Source organism: Echeneis naucrates, chromosome 1 (genome assembly GCF_900963305.1).
Source record: "Echeneis naucrates chromosome 1, fEcheNa1.1, whole genome shotgun sequence".
In the NCBI taxonomy this organism is placed as follows: Eukaryota; Metazoa; Chordata; class Actinopteri; order Carangiformes; family Echeneidae; genus Echeneis; species Echeneis naucrates.
Window position 1 is genome coordinate 2,373,740 of NC_042511.1, and position 15,705 is coordinate 2,389,444.

General features: G+C 45.0%; 1 protein-coding gene across 1 annotated transcript in view; it reads right to left on the minus strand.

Annotated features, from left to right (window-relative positions):
* Positions 1-7,546: 7,546 nt before the first annotated feature.
* The window catches only part of cacna1ib (calcium voltage-gated channel subunit alpha1 Ib), a 117,038-nt gene continuing 108,879 nt past the window's right edge, over positions 7,547-15,705 (minus strand). Inside the window, exons 33-37 of the mRNA XM_029501062.1 lie at positions 15,153-15,293; positions 11,813-11,947; positions 10,417-10,591; positions 9,637-9,836; positions 7,547-8,221 (exon numbers count right to left, since the gene is read on the minus strand). Of these exons, the coding sequence (XP_029356922.1) occupies positions 7,547-8,221; positions 9,637-9,836; positions 10,417-10,591; positions 11,813-11,947; positions 15,153-15,293 (1,326 nt within the window). The remainder of the gene's footprint in view (positions 8,222-9,636; positions 9,837-10,416; positions 10,592-11,812; positions 11,948-15,152; positions 15,294-15,705) is intronic.

The following is a 15,705-nucleotide window of genomic DNA, read 5'->3' on the forward strand; positions in this document are numbered from 1 at the left end:
GAGTAGCATTTGAATGTGTGTGTGTGTTGTTAAAGCTCCCAGTTCGGAGGCAGGTGAAGTGTGCAGGTAACACACACGCATCTTGATGAGGACCAGATGTGGAGCAACATCTGGTGGTTGGCTTTGCTTTCTGTCAGGTTGGAAATGGAGAGATGATTGATTTTTTTTTTTTTTTTTTATGTATACTTTTGATTTGATCTGTGACCTCAATTCTTTTGGGGTTTTCAGTCCCCTTTTGTACAGAGTAAACGAAACGGGGAGCTTCGCCGAGAGTGTTGTTGCTATTGTGTCACCTCGGTTGTGATTTAACACGCTGCTGAAGACTGCAGAGGACGACTGGACAACATCGGGAGGCGTGAAGGGGAATTTGTGGGAAAATGAGGTCAGCGACGATCAGCCGGAAAAACACATACAAACTCAGTGGAGGTGAGCAGGAGGAGGAGAACAGCAGATTAAAGGAGCTGAGAGAGCACTAAAACAGAATAAATCCTGGTGGCTGTCTGTTCCAGAATGGACCATTTATGATTAACTGTTTGCTTCGGTGTGTTTTTGAGGTCAATAGCGTTAATGTTTTTTTTTTTCGGTTCATATCATGGATGCAGAAGTTTGTGTTTCAGCATGGTGGATAAAATGGGGGACATTCCAACCAGCTGAGGCCGTTTGGCTTCTTCCATTTGTGCCCCATTGCTGATACCTCCATCTCTTCATTTAGTCCGTTCCTTTTCGTCACTGATATTCCTCCCTCAGGCGTCCGATCACGCTCTCTGCGGCTCTCTCTGATTCCCGGTCACATCCAATTGATCAGGATGTCATTACAGAGCTGCTAAATTGGCTTGGACACCCGCAGCCTGCGGTGTGTTTACACCTTTGATTAGGAGACGTCCAGGTGCGCGTGAGGAGGAAGAGCCTTCTCAGCTGCGAGCTTTGGGTTATGCTGATTTGAAGCCCGGCTAACTCTGGGCTGTGGCTTGGCGCTGGCTCAGGCACTTCATTTAATTGTGTGCGCGCAGGGTTGGCAGAAGCTCGTTCTTCATGCATAAACGGATTGACTTTGCTGGCAGATTTTTTATTTATTTATTTATTTATTTTTTAAGTAACTCTACATAACCAGCGCCGGGTCTTTTCTCGTTGGATGACTGGAGACGTGGCAGCTTCCTCCACTCATTTGTTGGTATTTGTTGCAGGCTCCATGTTGCTTAAAAAAACAAAACAAAAACGGTGCTTGGTGGCTCCACAGGGATTTAGAAGCTGAGCTTTAAAACCAGCTGACGAGATTTATATAACTTTGTGATGTCACAACAAAGCCACTCCCAAATCCAAAATCTGCCACAAAATATTGAAATAACTCATTACAGCATAAACGGCCTTAAATGTAGCTGGAGATGCATCTTCTTTCAAAAATGACTTCATTTCAGCTCTAATGTCACTTTGGTCTGAAACCTAAAGTTTAATATTTATATCATATTAATTTCAGCTTCATCCCGCAGATTTTGCCCAACATGAAATATAAACAGCCTATAAATAAAGGGTGACGTCCCACTGCTGGAAAAATGACTGTTCCTGTTCTGTGAATTTGGATGTTAAAGTGGAAAAATTTGCACTTCGCTTTCATCTTTTCGATCATATTTGGTCTAGAAGAAACACAATGAAACAAAAGTCAGTTGCTCCAACAGAGGTGGGAGGATACGATGAAACATCTGGGGAAAGATGGCGAGATATTTTAAATTAAACTAAGTTCTGTGTATGCAGTGTTTAAGTAACTGGGACTTTGTTTCAAAAGGGATTTAAGACCTAAAAACCATAAAGGGTCAAAAGACCAGGCTGCATGTTCCAGAAGAAAAACAAAGTTTCATCAACTTACTACTAACTACCAGCAAGAAGTCTTCAGCAGAGGAGCTGTAAGGCTCCCTGCTGCAGCTGCAGGTCCGATTAATAATAATCTGCACTGTTTGTGCCACATCTTGGTTCACAGATTTGGAAGAGAAGTTCCAGAGCTTTGTTGTCCGGCTGCAGGAAATGAGCAGAAAATTAATTAGAGTTAATTTTTATGTGGAGGGGGGGTGTGTGGGAGGGGCAGTGAGAGACAGAAAAGCTGTGTCACACATGTACATTTCACTAATGACATTTATGTCGGAGTTGGCAGCTGGCCTGGCTGAGATCAGGGAGGAAAGGGAAGGGGCAGCATCGGAGGAGAGTCGAGGGTGAAGGGGAGCCAAACTGGAAAAGCAGCATGTTCTTTTAAAGACCCCCCCCCTTCTGCTGAAAATCAAGCTTTAAACGTAGTTAATACAGCTGAACATCATGTCATTTAATGCCAATGAACAGATGAACGTTTCATAAAGCAGATTCACACAAGGGCCAAACGAAGGAACCAATCCTGTGAAGTTGTAGGGGAAAGGGGGCGGGGCCAAATAACAGCCCGACTGTGTCAGCTACTGCCGCTCACAAGCTAACAAGCAACACAAATAAGTGAGCTGCGGAGCTGCTGTGACGCCTCGGCGCACCTCATTTATTTTACAGCTTTGTAACTTGCTTTCAGATGAAAGCATTGTTAGTTTTCATCTTGAGCTTCTTCAAACGCTAATGTCATCTGATATTTCCCAGGTTTGTTTTTAATTTAGCTGCTTAGCGTGCTAAACAGTCATCCGTCTTGTCCTCTTAGAACTTGAAAACCTGGCACTGAATAAAATTCAAGCGTTGAAGTCAACATCATGTTGCGGATGATGATTCAGATATTTCACCCGTCCTTCACGAGATCAGCAAATATTTCAACATGTGGAAACTGTAACGCTTCAAATACGGGCCAAAATACATCACCAACATTAATATAAATGAATTTTGTTTGTGTTTCTGTTTTTTTTTTCCCCTGCAGTAGAGTTTCCAAAGCAACCGGTTTTTCAGGGTGAAAAAATAAATTACATCTGAAGCTGTAATAGCAGAGCTCGGATCTGTTGTTTGTATACAATTATTTGTCAAGGAGATTATTTCCCATGGTCCTGTTGGAGAGAGACAGCCGAGACCAGTTCTTATTGTGTGTGTGTGTTGGTGCCAGCTGGGCTGAGACTAAATAATGCTGCTGGTGGGACAGACACCCGTCTCTGGAGGAGTTTCATCCGGAATATTCCAGATCCTTCAGTACCGTTACTGGGGGGCTTAAAACTTAAAAAAAAAACAAAACAAAACAGGAAACGTTACCTGAACGTGTCAGACCTTCTGATTAAAGGGGAGGGAACTAGTTTTCCCTGATGTTTTTATTTTAAGATGAATGTCTGCGTGGGTAAAAATCGGGGAATTAGAATGCGACTCTCTCGCCTGATTAAGCCACACAGGTGTAGCCTGTCAACGATACCAGTGTGGAGTCGACACAGGAAGTAATAAAACATTCGGCGTCAGACGTCAGGCTGTGACTAACACTGTTAATTTTGGTTATCTCTTCCATTTCAGCATGTTTGCTTGGAATATTTATTTTTTTTTCTTGGTGTGTCTGAGCTGAGTTATAAACAAACAGGTTTAATATTAAAGTCTTGCCACGCCGCCCCACTTTACACTTGACAAATGCCCATAAACTAACACGAACACGAGACTGAATCATATTCATGAAGTTTCCGGACGATTCAGGTGCCGTCACTCGCTGCAGGTCGGGGGTCTGATAAAATCCTCAGTGTGATCAACGGCTGCTCTTTCCTGTCGCTTTAACGAGAAAGATAGAGAATGACAGCTAATCTCAGTGTAACTTCAGCTCCATTACCACAGGGACAGATGGAGTAGAGGCTATTTTCCGTCTCTGTTCAGTCTGCTTCAGCTTCATCCGCTCACTATCTGATCAACCCAACACGCACAGTGATGTGTAAATGTGGTCGAAGCTGTAGCTCTTTAGGGATTAAAAAAATAATCCAGCGTGTTTGATTATTCTTACTTCATCTCCAAATGGGGAAAAAAAGGAAAGTACCGGAAACAAAGTGGACTCAATATCGTATTAAAATTACAAAGTGAGAAGCTTATTAGAGGCTCCGCCAACAGTCAAACAAACAAAAAAAAAAAAAAATCGAGCCTGCGTCTTGTCTCGTCTTCGTGCGACAGCAGGGTCCAGATCTGCTGCGTCGCTTCATCCATAGATTCATTCGGCCACTTGACATTGAATGTGCAACAGAATTCCAGTTTTGCATAAAAACACAGCATGGTGTGGTGCGTTTACCGACCTCATTGCAAAAATGGGATAAAACTAAAATGTAGTGAAGGTGTCCAACTTGGAATCTTAACCATGATCACAACCTTCCCTCCTGTTACACTGCCGAATAATGGGGAACATTATGATGCCACAATGAAGGTGACCTTTGACCTTTACAGCTATAAAATGCCATCACTTCATCCTGCTGGTGCAAAATGTGCAGCGTTAGGCCACAGCGACTTTGACCTTTGACCTAGAGGCATCGATTTCACAAGAACATGACGGACAACTTGAAAATGCAAAAGCGGCTGTCACCAAAGCTGAGGCGTAAAATTAATGAAGCCAGAGGCTCAAGCTGAATTAATCATTCAGCTTAATTTAATTTGTCACTTTAGATGTTTCCCTTCAAGCCATACCGTTAAAGACACCGCTAAAACAAGGAAGATTTCAACCAGGTAGAAAAAAAATAAATAAAAAAATAAAAAAAGTGCAGCAATCCTTATTTTGAAAGAACAACTTCAGGACTCCGAGGCTGTTGAAAATCTATCTCACTTTTATATGACACTAGAATGACATTAAGAAAACAGAAAAAAACAAACAAACAAAAACAAAAAACCCTCCCATGCATTTTGGAGAAAGAGGGAAAGAAGAGGAAAAAAAAAAAAAAGAAATCACACTCTCCGACACTCGGGAAAACACAAATACATCATCATCCCTTCAGTGACCTTTTATTCTAACACATGAATTCAGGAATATAATCTTCTCTCATCATATTGCCTATCTATACGAGTCTCATACATCTAACTGTACATCTACTGTAGCATATTGCATATCTCAATTAGAGGAGCGGGGGGGGGGGGGGTAGTCAATATTCATTTAATACTCTGGCTTCCCAGTGGAAGGGAGCTAATATAATTGAATTGGGGCGGGGGGGGAGGGGGCAATGAAGACAAGTAGAGAAAGATAAACACTGAGGTTTTTTTCTGTCTCATGTCGAACAGCTACAGAAACAACCTGCAGCCTTTTGACATTGACATCTTCGATATATGTGTGTGTGTGTGTGTGTCGACTGTGACACAACTACTTTATTATACAACGGCTCGTTGCATCAGTGTCAAACAGGCGCTCAAAGTTACAAGTGACACCAACTTGGACCAAACTGCTTGCCGTAGTTTTGGCTATTATTCTCATATCTTGCTACACTCCAGCAGACCTGAGTCAAACGATCACAATGCAAAACAAGACCCGCAAATCCCCCCCCCCCCCGATAAGCCCTTTGTCCACCAGCTTCATCCTGCAGAGCTGCAGTTTATTCAGAACAGCTAGCTAAAACTGCAACAGTCCGGCTCCAATCAATCTCATCTACATTAAACCCACTAGCTTCAGTTTTCGTTGGGACGGATCAGTGGATAGTAGATGTTTCAGTTTTTTTTTATTTGAGACTGGCCTTTTTCTTTGCAAAATTCAAATGGAAACTTTTTTTGCATTCACCTGCTGCATCACAGTTAAGGGCAGAAACAGTCACAGTTGCCCCCGTGTCACCTGCTCTACGGTAAATCTCTTTAATCAGCAGCCTCCGTCGTCGTTATTGTGCAGCATGAAGGCCACTGCTGTCCAAATCAGCTGCATCAGCTCCTCAGAAACTGGAGCGAGATAAGTCAAAGATTCCGCTCCATGTTGTGTTCGCAGTAAGAAAAGAGTTAAATCCATCAGAAACCAGCAATTCAACATACTCTAAGGGAACTAGGAATTTAGTGGAACTGGTAGTCCACTCAGCCAAGAATTTGAAATTTCAGAGCAATTCTTGGTGCTTTTTAAGTTTCCAATCATTCCCTCTCCAGATTTAATTGGAACAATATTTCTAAAAGGTTGAAGGAGATGACCGGTTTGGAATACGTCACCCAATGGAGAAAAAGATGAATCGCAATGGTCAAATTTGCCAAAGCAAAAGACTCTTTGTACAAAATACAAGTTGTAAAGTTAGTTAGACTCGCTCAGTTAGTTTGATAACGAACTCTGCAGTGTCGGTAGCCTAGGCAGTTGTCAGGAGAGGGAATCGACGCTGTGATGATTTCCAGGACAGGAGCCTGTGTACAAAAAAAAAGGAAAATCCTCCTTCGCCTCACTGGCTGTAATTCATCTTCATCTTCCGGTTGTCATCACCCGACGCCTGCTGCGGAGCACCGCTCAGTGGGCGAAGCTGCACGACCCCAGCTGCTGAGAAGCGCTCGGCCTCTGGACTGTTTCAGTGTTTACCGATTTGAAATTGTTCTGTACTTACAACCGATGAACATTTCACATTTACAGAAGAAGCCTCCCTTCTCATGCCCGTGACACGTCCATTTCATGTGTAGACGTTATTAGCTTCAGAAATCGTCTTCCAGAGTCTATTATGTAGCTTGGAAACGCTTTCACAGCTTTACGTATCAGAAGACAATCTGCCAGTCGTATTTGGCCCAGGTCTGCACTCAAATCATTTTTAGCCCTTCCACTAACAACCCACACGTATGCTCAGCAGCAGTCACATATCCACGCTTCTATTCAAAGAGGCCCCTCGTCAGTTCCCCTCACCCACCCAGCCCTCACAAACAGAGACAGACACGTCTACATTCACGCAACTTCAGCAAATCAAAGCTGCAAAAGAAGATGGAAAAAGTACGACCTTTCCATTATCTCTTACCCTCCGAAGCTGCTAAAGAGGAAAAAAGGTCGGTTGATGCTACTGTTAGCGATGAATATGACAAAACGTACATGTAAATGAACAAAAAAAACCAACAAAAAAGAAAACAAAAAACAAAACTGTACAAAGTTCAGGTAGTCCTCAAAAGGAGCATTGAGGTTTGCCGTCTGTCTAATGTTGACAACACTGTTTTTGCACAATGGTTGAGGGCACGTTGGGTCGAGCAAACCCTGTTCCCTAGAGAAAAATGAGTTTCAGTTTCATCAGAATCACATCGCCTCAGTAATGTTCCTCCATCATGGCGAGTTTCAGCCCTGTCTCTCTGACGGCTTCCCACATGGCTCAAATGTAAAAGCCCCCCGACTGAACAGGCAAAAAGCCTAAAACGCCACCATGTCGCTATTGTTAAGTCCTTTTTCAAACCCCAACCACATCTCCTGTGGAAATGAAAGGATGCCAAGAACTCAGAAGAAACTGTAATCTTTTGAGAAATGACTGATCCCAAACAGCCAGATCTGGGGAGGAGTGAGAGAGAGAGAGAGAGAGAGAGAGAGAGAGAGAGAGAGAACGAATCAAAGACGAGAGAGAATTTCAGAAATGGGGAAAAGGGGCATGTAGTAAAAGTCTCTCCCCATTCTGTCGAAGGTCCAGAAATGCAAATGTATAAATTGTTCCAATACAGAGAGGCAACAAGTGTTTCATCTGTTTTTCCTGGAGGCCGTGTCTGTAGGTCGGCTGCTGCTTTTCATGCTGAAGCCTGTCACGTCACTGTCCTCCTCCTCCTCCTTACTGCTCGCCCGTCCTTGTGTCCAGCGGCTGGACAAGTAACTGTGGGCGTCCATGCCGTAGAGGTGGTGTCCGTCTTTATGGCGGGCGGGCAGGTTGGCCTGGTCCAGAGAGCCCGTGCTGTGGCATTTCTTTACCAGCGTGGGCGCCAGAGAGCCCGGGGTGAGCAGCGAGGTCAGCGAGAGGCTGTTCAACGTTTCCGACAAGTGTTCGCTGTTAAAGGCCTGCTGGCAGCAGTCTCCGCCGGCCCCCGTGCCCACGTCCTCGTCTGAAGGGTCCATGGAGTCCTGCCGGGGACAGCTGGGGCTGGTGCTGCCTCCGCCGCAGCTGCTCTGGCTCCTCTGGTGCCCCCTGGTGGCTTGGAGGGTGAGAGCGGTGCTGCGCCTCTTTAGTAAAGGGTTGCCCTGGCCTCCTGTGGTCGGCTCCTGGGGGAGTAAGTCGCGGCTAGGGAGTGGACAGAGGAGAGGTACGGGGAGATCCAGGTCCTGAGGTGGGGACACGCTGAAGCTGAGGCCCTCCTCCAGGGTGGTCTGCAGGCTGCCCTCTGAACTGCCCGTGGCCAGGGAGGAGTCGCTGTGGGAGGGGTGCTGCACGCAGAGGGGGGAGGTGAGGAAAGAAAAAGAAGGGAAGTGAAAGAGGGAATTTAAATCTACAGAGACAAAGTTTGTAAAAATCGATCCCTTTGACATAAAACTAAAATCACCCCATCAGGGTTAAATATTCATCTGTGTTTGCCCGAATTCTCCACAAACATGCCACCAGTGCTGCAGTACTTTGCTACCACTCAGGCAGAAAAGCTCGAATGGCTTAAAGAGGCTCGAAGAGAAGCCGTCGCTCCAAACTGCATTTTTCTCGCCCTCATGTTTCCTCAGTTTGCTGTGCCCATGTATCCATGTGACTCTTCTCCAAAAGTCTGATTTGGATTTCATGTAAAAATGTGGAGATTTTAGTCTCAGTTTAGAAATATGAATTGTTTAAGAACTTCTTCCAATATTTGTTGCATCAGAATTTCTTTTTTTAGTCCTGACCGGTGCCAGCCACCCCCCCTCCTTGCATCACCGAGCATTTGTTCCATTCAAAATATTACCCGGGCAGGGGGGGGGGTCCTAATCCTCATCGCTAATGCTGGCACATGCCATGCTCTCAGTGTACATGGCCGCAGGAGGGAGGGGTGGGCGATTATGAAAGAGGAAAAATAGAGGGACAGTTGGAAAAATGAGTCAAACGAGGATAGAAGGGGACACGAGAAGAACGTGAGCCAGAGTGCACGGCGTCGAACTGGCTAATTAGCCGAGCGCTGCAGAGCATCACCGCAGCAGCTGAGGATCACAAAGGCACTCAGGCACGAGCTAAACAAACCAAACAGGTAGAAAGGAAAGACAGAGAAACCCGTCTCCATGGTTACGCAGGAACAAGAGCTAAAATAAGAGCCTTTTCATTATTGTTTGTTTCATCCAGGAGCAAACCGAAGGGGCGGTGATAACTCCATATCGATGAGTGACCGGCTACAATTATGACTGAGTAGCTTCTGAGTAGTGTCTGTCTACAGATCTCTTCTCGGTCCAGACCTGTCGGTGTCGGAGCCTCCATGTGAGACCCCTCAGTCAGTGATTAAAACTTGTTTGGCTCACAGTTGTCGGTCTGAGTCGGCCTACGTTGTTCTGTGAGCTCTGAAAGATGGAAAAGAGCGTTTTGTTTAGATCAACTTCGATTAGACGTGGAAATCTCTCTTTATGCAATATTTATAGTTTATATATTTATATAGTTCATTTTTTTGTCAAGCATGTTACTGTTTCAAGCTTCCAGAGCCACTTTAAATTCTACCTCATTTGTCAAATCCCATCTGACTGCGTGTTTGACGCATGAAAACTTCAGTTCACTGAACGTCCCCTCAGGAATTATTTATTCAGACTGTTGCAGTGCGTCTCTCATGTGTTGCACTGAGACACTCATGTCGGTTCCTTCCCATTTGCATGTGAAACCATCCAGCTGTTTCTAATACCTGCGAGCTCAGGGGCCTGCTGTTGGCTCCGGGTGAGCGGAGAGAGGCCCAGGAGGCCGGCGAGGCCAACCTGGACGGCCCCCTGTCTCCTGGGCTGACCCCGTCCCCGGGACTGCCCGGGTAAGCGGCGGCAGCGGGGTGGAAGAAGTCCGCAGGCAGGTGGAAGACGGGCGAGGACTCGCCGCCGCCTCCATCGCCGTCTGGAAAAAAAAGAGGAGCTAGTTAGAGAAATCAGTGCAGTTCGGTGTGTTGCTTCTCTTTCCCGTCTCTTCACGAACATCCTGTTGAACAGTCACCCTGAGTTGACTTTGCCTCTTATCGCTCCATCTGTTCCAGGCATGGCAGCTATGTTACTGTAAAAGGAAGATGTATGTGTGGTGAAGGAGGTGTGTGTGTGTGTGTGTGTGTGAGGGGGGGGGGGGGGGGTAGAAGTCAATCAGCTGTGTGGAATATAAGACGCTTCCCTTTGTGGGAAAACTAAAAGTCTCTTCTTATACTTCTTCTTATTTAAACGATACCATCAATGTCACGTCAAAGTCGCAGCTTAATGAAATTGCAGTATTTAAACACCAGCGAAGGTCACAGAGAACCCTGATAAGGATAATAAGAAGCACTCATGAAAGGTAAACCCGGGAGGGATTATTTTAATACCACTGCTTGATGCGAAAGATTCAATTGAACTATTCGGATGCTGCCGCCGCTCAAATGGAAAGTTATTAACAATAAGTTGTTTTTAATGAAAGGAGAAATGCTCCTTGGTCGTCGCCTGCGCTCTGTTACCTGCACAGTGTGCCGGGCTTCGCTGCTGTAGTGTGGGAGTGTTCAACTGAGGATGGACGCCGACCTCAAACAGCTCCTGGACGCCGTCCTCGCTGCCCGAGCTGGAGGGACGGAGCCCCCCGTGGCCGCCATGGGAGGGCAGCCCCTCCGAGCTGCGGGAGTCACTGCTGCCCCTCTGAGAGCGGGATGGAAAGAGAGGGGGAAGACGGCGGTGTGAGGAAAAAGAGAGGCGGGGGGGGGGGAGACAAAGAGATGGAGAGAGAATGAACACGATATCCAGGTGCAGCGATGCTCAGCGGAGCAAGAAAGATATCAAACTGAAGCCTTTCATTTCCCCTTGTCGTAATGGAAATCTGAGTACAATTTGTTTCCAATTTAAAAAAAAAAAAAAAAAAAGCCCCCTTTTCATGTCTCCTCCTTTATTCATCCACACAGATCTGATTAAAATTGGATGTGCTGAAGAGAAAGGAAGTAACGGGCAGGCTTCAAAGCTTCAAATTGCTCGGCTGCTGCTGTTGTTGTAAACCGGATCAAATGAGCAGGCCTTCATTGACGTGGCGATGAAACGGGCCAGGTGGAGCCGCCTCGAGCAAAGTGATCACGGGAAGATGGAGGTGCGAAGGACGTGTTTACACACACAGACACACACACAGTGTGCATGTAGGGTGCATGTGTGCCTCCCAGCGTGTTGCCATCAGGAGCTCAGAGGGAGGCATCTGTTTTAATCAGCCGGTTAAGCGTGTAAATAGTAATTAATGATGATTAGCAAAAGGAGGGAAGAGGTGCGATGACAAGAGCTGTGACTCCTCGATGCTCCGACGACATGAACCTGTGTGTGTGTGTGTGTGTGTGTGTGTCTGTGTGTGATTACTGCGGCTAAATGCTGAAGATGACATCGCTGGTACGTCCGTACGTTTGCTTCCCTCAGCCGTAGACTGTGTCTGAAAAATGGAGCCAACGCTGTAGCGCCTCAGATTCAAGGATTCAATCCAATGACGGGTCTAAGAAGTTATATTGAAGTATATGGGAAAATGGCCCTTCGTCTCACTTGATTTATTACGACTATGAGTTTCTGGTTTCCGTCTGTAGTTTCAAATCTTCTTCTATACGACATGATGTTTTTGTTTTTTTTTGTTTTATTTTCAGGGAGATGGACTGTAAAGCTGGGGATAGATCACAAACCTCCAAGATGCAGAAACAAAAGGCGACAACATGGTGGGCTGCTACTTTACCTCTAACTACATTTTATCTGGACAGTATTGATGTGATATCTCACCTACACATCATGCCCAAATTTCATTATTCATTTCAAAAACCTTTCTGCATATTGAACATCCAAAGATTCATAAATGGTGTGTTATTTTTGTTTGGTTTGTGTTATTCTGTGTGTGTTTACCTGGCTGTCTCTGACCAGCAGCTGGTAGCTGCTGTGTTCGTCCAGGCTGAGGTCGTCGGGCAGCGCCGGAGACGAGGACTTATCCGACAGCTGCTCTGACATCAGAGACGCCTGCTCCACCTCCGCCAATCGGATCTGTCCCACAAATGCACAGCGAACGTCACCACGAATGAAACAGCAACATCAAGTAAAAATGTTCCAAAGCATCCACATATTCAGAATCAGCATAAACTCAGCTAATGATACGTCACTCAATGTAATACAGGAGCAGCTCATTAAAGAAAAAGAAAGCAAAAAGCTGACCTCACATTTTCCTTTTCGTAGAAACCAGAACAGTGTGAGCCATAATAACAAAAGAAAAGTTGATCACAAAGTTCTTCTCATGTGTTTGGGTTGTTTTATAGCTAATTTAAAGTTTCTGTCTTTATCTGATCAGGAGTTCTGCTCATTCTTTGGAGCAGTAATGATGAAAAATCAGCTCCAAAGCCTCTAATGCTCTGAATATCTAATTGTCTTTATTCTGTCAACACAATAAACTCAGACCAACTTCTCCTCACTCTTAAAAAGACACAAGAAGATTGATGTGTTCGTAAATTTTTAGATTTCAATGTTCTAGAAAGCAGGAAAAGTAATTTCCAGTTGGAGTTCTTCAGACTGTGGCGGAGATGATCATGGCTGGAGATGGGAACTGGGATGTGTACGTATCAGCGGGTCGCCTTGATGCATACAATGACACACACAAACACACAAACACAGACTACGGTATGTTATGGAAACGCCTCTGTCCTGAGCCTGAAGCTGCTTTTAGGCCTTTGTGACTGATGTGATCACGCCACGTGTTGGTCGAAGTGGCAGCACCGGGAAACCGAGTGACGGGACCTTCTACGACAGCCTGTTGAAGACTGTTGGACGTGAAGAAAATGTCAGAACAGAAATTTATTCCTTTATCTTTTGGTTTCAGATAATCCCTCCAAGACTGGATATAGCTATTTCTGTCTTTACTGCAAATGAATCTGGGCATTAACTGTGTCGGATTTTATTTTGAAGCAAATAGACCGGATGGAAATCTGATGAGAATCACATGACAGCAGAAACTTCACTGTTTTTGTTTTTTCTCTTGAACTTTGAAGAATAGCAAGTCAGTTTTTATCAGCTTTGTCGCCAACTTTCCCTCAACGCTGCCGTGGTCCAAACATCAGCGCGTGAAGGCGGCTTGGGTCATTTCAGATAAGGACACTGAAATGTAATTTTTGTCAATATATGGGAGCTGTGGAAGTATCATTTCTACAGCAGCCTTCACACTCTGCTTGAAAATTGCAAATAATTGGCAGCCCACATTTGACTCAATAACATATGGAGGTCAAATGAATGAACGCAGTGCTGCAAGTTTGAAGTGAAAAAGACAGACAGTTTGTTCGAAACAAAAGGTGAGGATGAAATCATGGAAAACGTCTCCCTGAATGTGGGAGCGGGCCAAACGAAGGCTCATCCGGGTCGGTCCTGACCCCTGCAGACCGGGACGTCAATCGCTCACATCTTCACGCTTCATTTTTCTTCTTCCAATATCAACTGTGAGGACGAAATCTTAATTTATCCCGCCCACTGACAGGCGCCCTGCAGCTCGGAGTCGATTTCAGAGTTACTGGGAGTCGTCTTCAGCTCACCCACCAACTGTTTAACTGAAAACTACAAATCTTTTCAAACCTCCCAGCAGTTTTATTTATTTCTGTTATTCCCTATAGGTTTATTTAGGATTATTTATTTCAGTAACACTAACAATACAGGCTCTGACACGGTAGCATACTATTTTATTTTTATCAGGCGGTTATCTCGCAACAGGAAGAAACCCGAGTTAAATAAACAGGAGATTCGGAACGTGTAGGATTATTAGCAGCTCTGCCTGTCTGGGGAAAGGTACGCTAATATAAATATAAATAAATAAAGATCATTTTCCGGCGAACTGTGCCGTAAACAAACAACCAGGGGAGAAATGGAGGATGATGTGGATTCACTCAGATGTTTGATCTAATATTGACCCGGGACATACAGATGTAGAGGTGCGTTTGTGCACTGTGGGCTCACACACACACACACACACACACACAAAATAGCTAACAATCCAGTATGGGTCGGTATGGTACACACCAATTTACAGGATAGATGCAAACAATCTTTGCCTATAAGCTTCACAAAGCGATTGCTTTCGTACCAGAAAACACGAAATATGATCACAACTTTTCCGGCGTAATGAGGATATTTTAAAGGCTTTTAAACGCTTTTACTAACTTTCCTCGCACTGCAGTGCACTGCATCTCATTGCTGCCAATTTGTGGCCAGGAGGATGCACAGTGGACGGATTGATCGCAGCCTCCCTCGTGCTGCAGCGAGCGTGTGATCCCTCTCTGGCTTCTTCGCTATGAAAGGCTTTTGTGCAACCAGAAACTCGATGTGTTCGAGCTCACAGCCACTGAAGAGGAAAAAGGTCCCTGTGCTTGAGGGCACATGTGTCTCCCCCTGCGCCACCAAGATGACTCACTTTGAAAACTTGACTTGAAGTGGACTTAATTGGTATTATGCTGTTAAATATTTAGCTGTATCATTTTTTATGGATTTATCTTGTGTTCTGGGAAAAACGACAATTTTGTATGGACCGTCACATTTACAAAGAACTTGATGCTACACATATGGTGTCGGTGTGTTTTTGTTCTGAATTCACTTCTTTGACAATGAAACTATTAAAACTTTTAATGAACTCCAAAATGGTCTCCGCGCAGCTGCAGACCTTGTCTGATTGTCTGAACTTCTCTGATACTCCTGCTGGGTTACCTTTCAGAGGAGATCAGGTTGATGACCAATATTTTTAGTTTAGGTCCAAAATTCGAGTCAAGTCTTCTCAATAAAAATGTGGGTTAAAGATGAAAATAAATAAAACCAAATGCAGCCGAGAAACACGTTCTCTCTGGATGTGGCTGGATGCTCGCTGGCCCAACCTTTCCCAGGATTCACTGTGTGGCGGTAACAAAAGCAGGCAAAACCGTGAATGGGCTTCACTTTAGCAGCTCCCGTCTTTGGGACTCAGCAAGAGATGGCAGAATATCACCGGAGCAGAACGTGCTTGGATCCGGTAGGAGGGAAAACCTAGCTGCTGCTTCTGAACGGACACGAAAAAAAGTACAACGAAAGCCGCGCGCTCATTGGTTTGAAAAAAAATTATTAAAATGAGACCAACATCAATCGACTGCCTCATTCAGAGTCAGCAGCCTGGGGAGTTATTAATAGTTTGTTCAGAAAGTGTGTGTGTCTCTGTGTGTGTCTGAGTGTGCGCGGCCCCCCCACTAACCTCCTGTGGGTGACTCTTGCAGTCCTTGCAGACAGGAGGGGAGCAGTAGTGGTGGAAAACTGAACCGGACAGGTTGTCAATCATGTCCCCTTCCAACGAGTCCTTTATCAGCAGAGACACACTGTCCAGCCACTGGCTCTCCTGCAACACACACAAACACAAACGCACACACAGCATTAACCGTTTGGTCTCTTCGCAATGAGCAGAAAGGTCTGTAGCGTTTGTTAGAACTTCCTGTACAGTTAGCGTATAACGAGCTGTGGGTCATAATTATCCATCCCATTAACGATGTAAAGTCAGATACTGCGACCGTCTTTATCTTTTATCTTCTCATTAGGTTTGTAAAATGCAATAAGTGTAGTGTGTGCACATAATTCAAATTTTAAACCCACCACCAAAAGAGCCTGAATAATTCTGTCAGCATAAGGCTTATAGATGGAGTGCTGATTAGAATGATATTATTGTAATATTATTCCCCTTGTTGCTCTGGACCCTCCAGAAGTTCATGCACGGACCCCTGGAGGTCCCCGGGCCACACTTTGAGACGCACAGA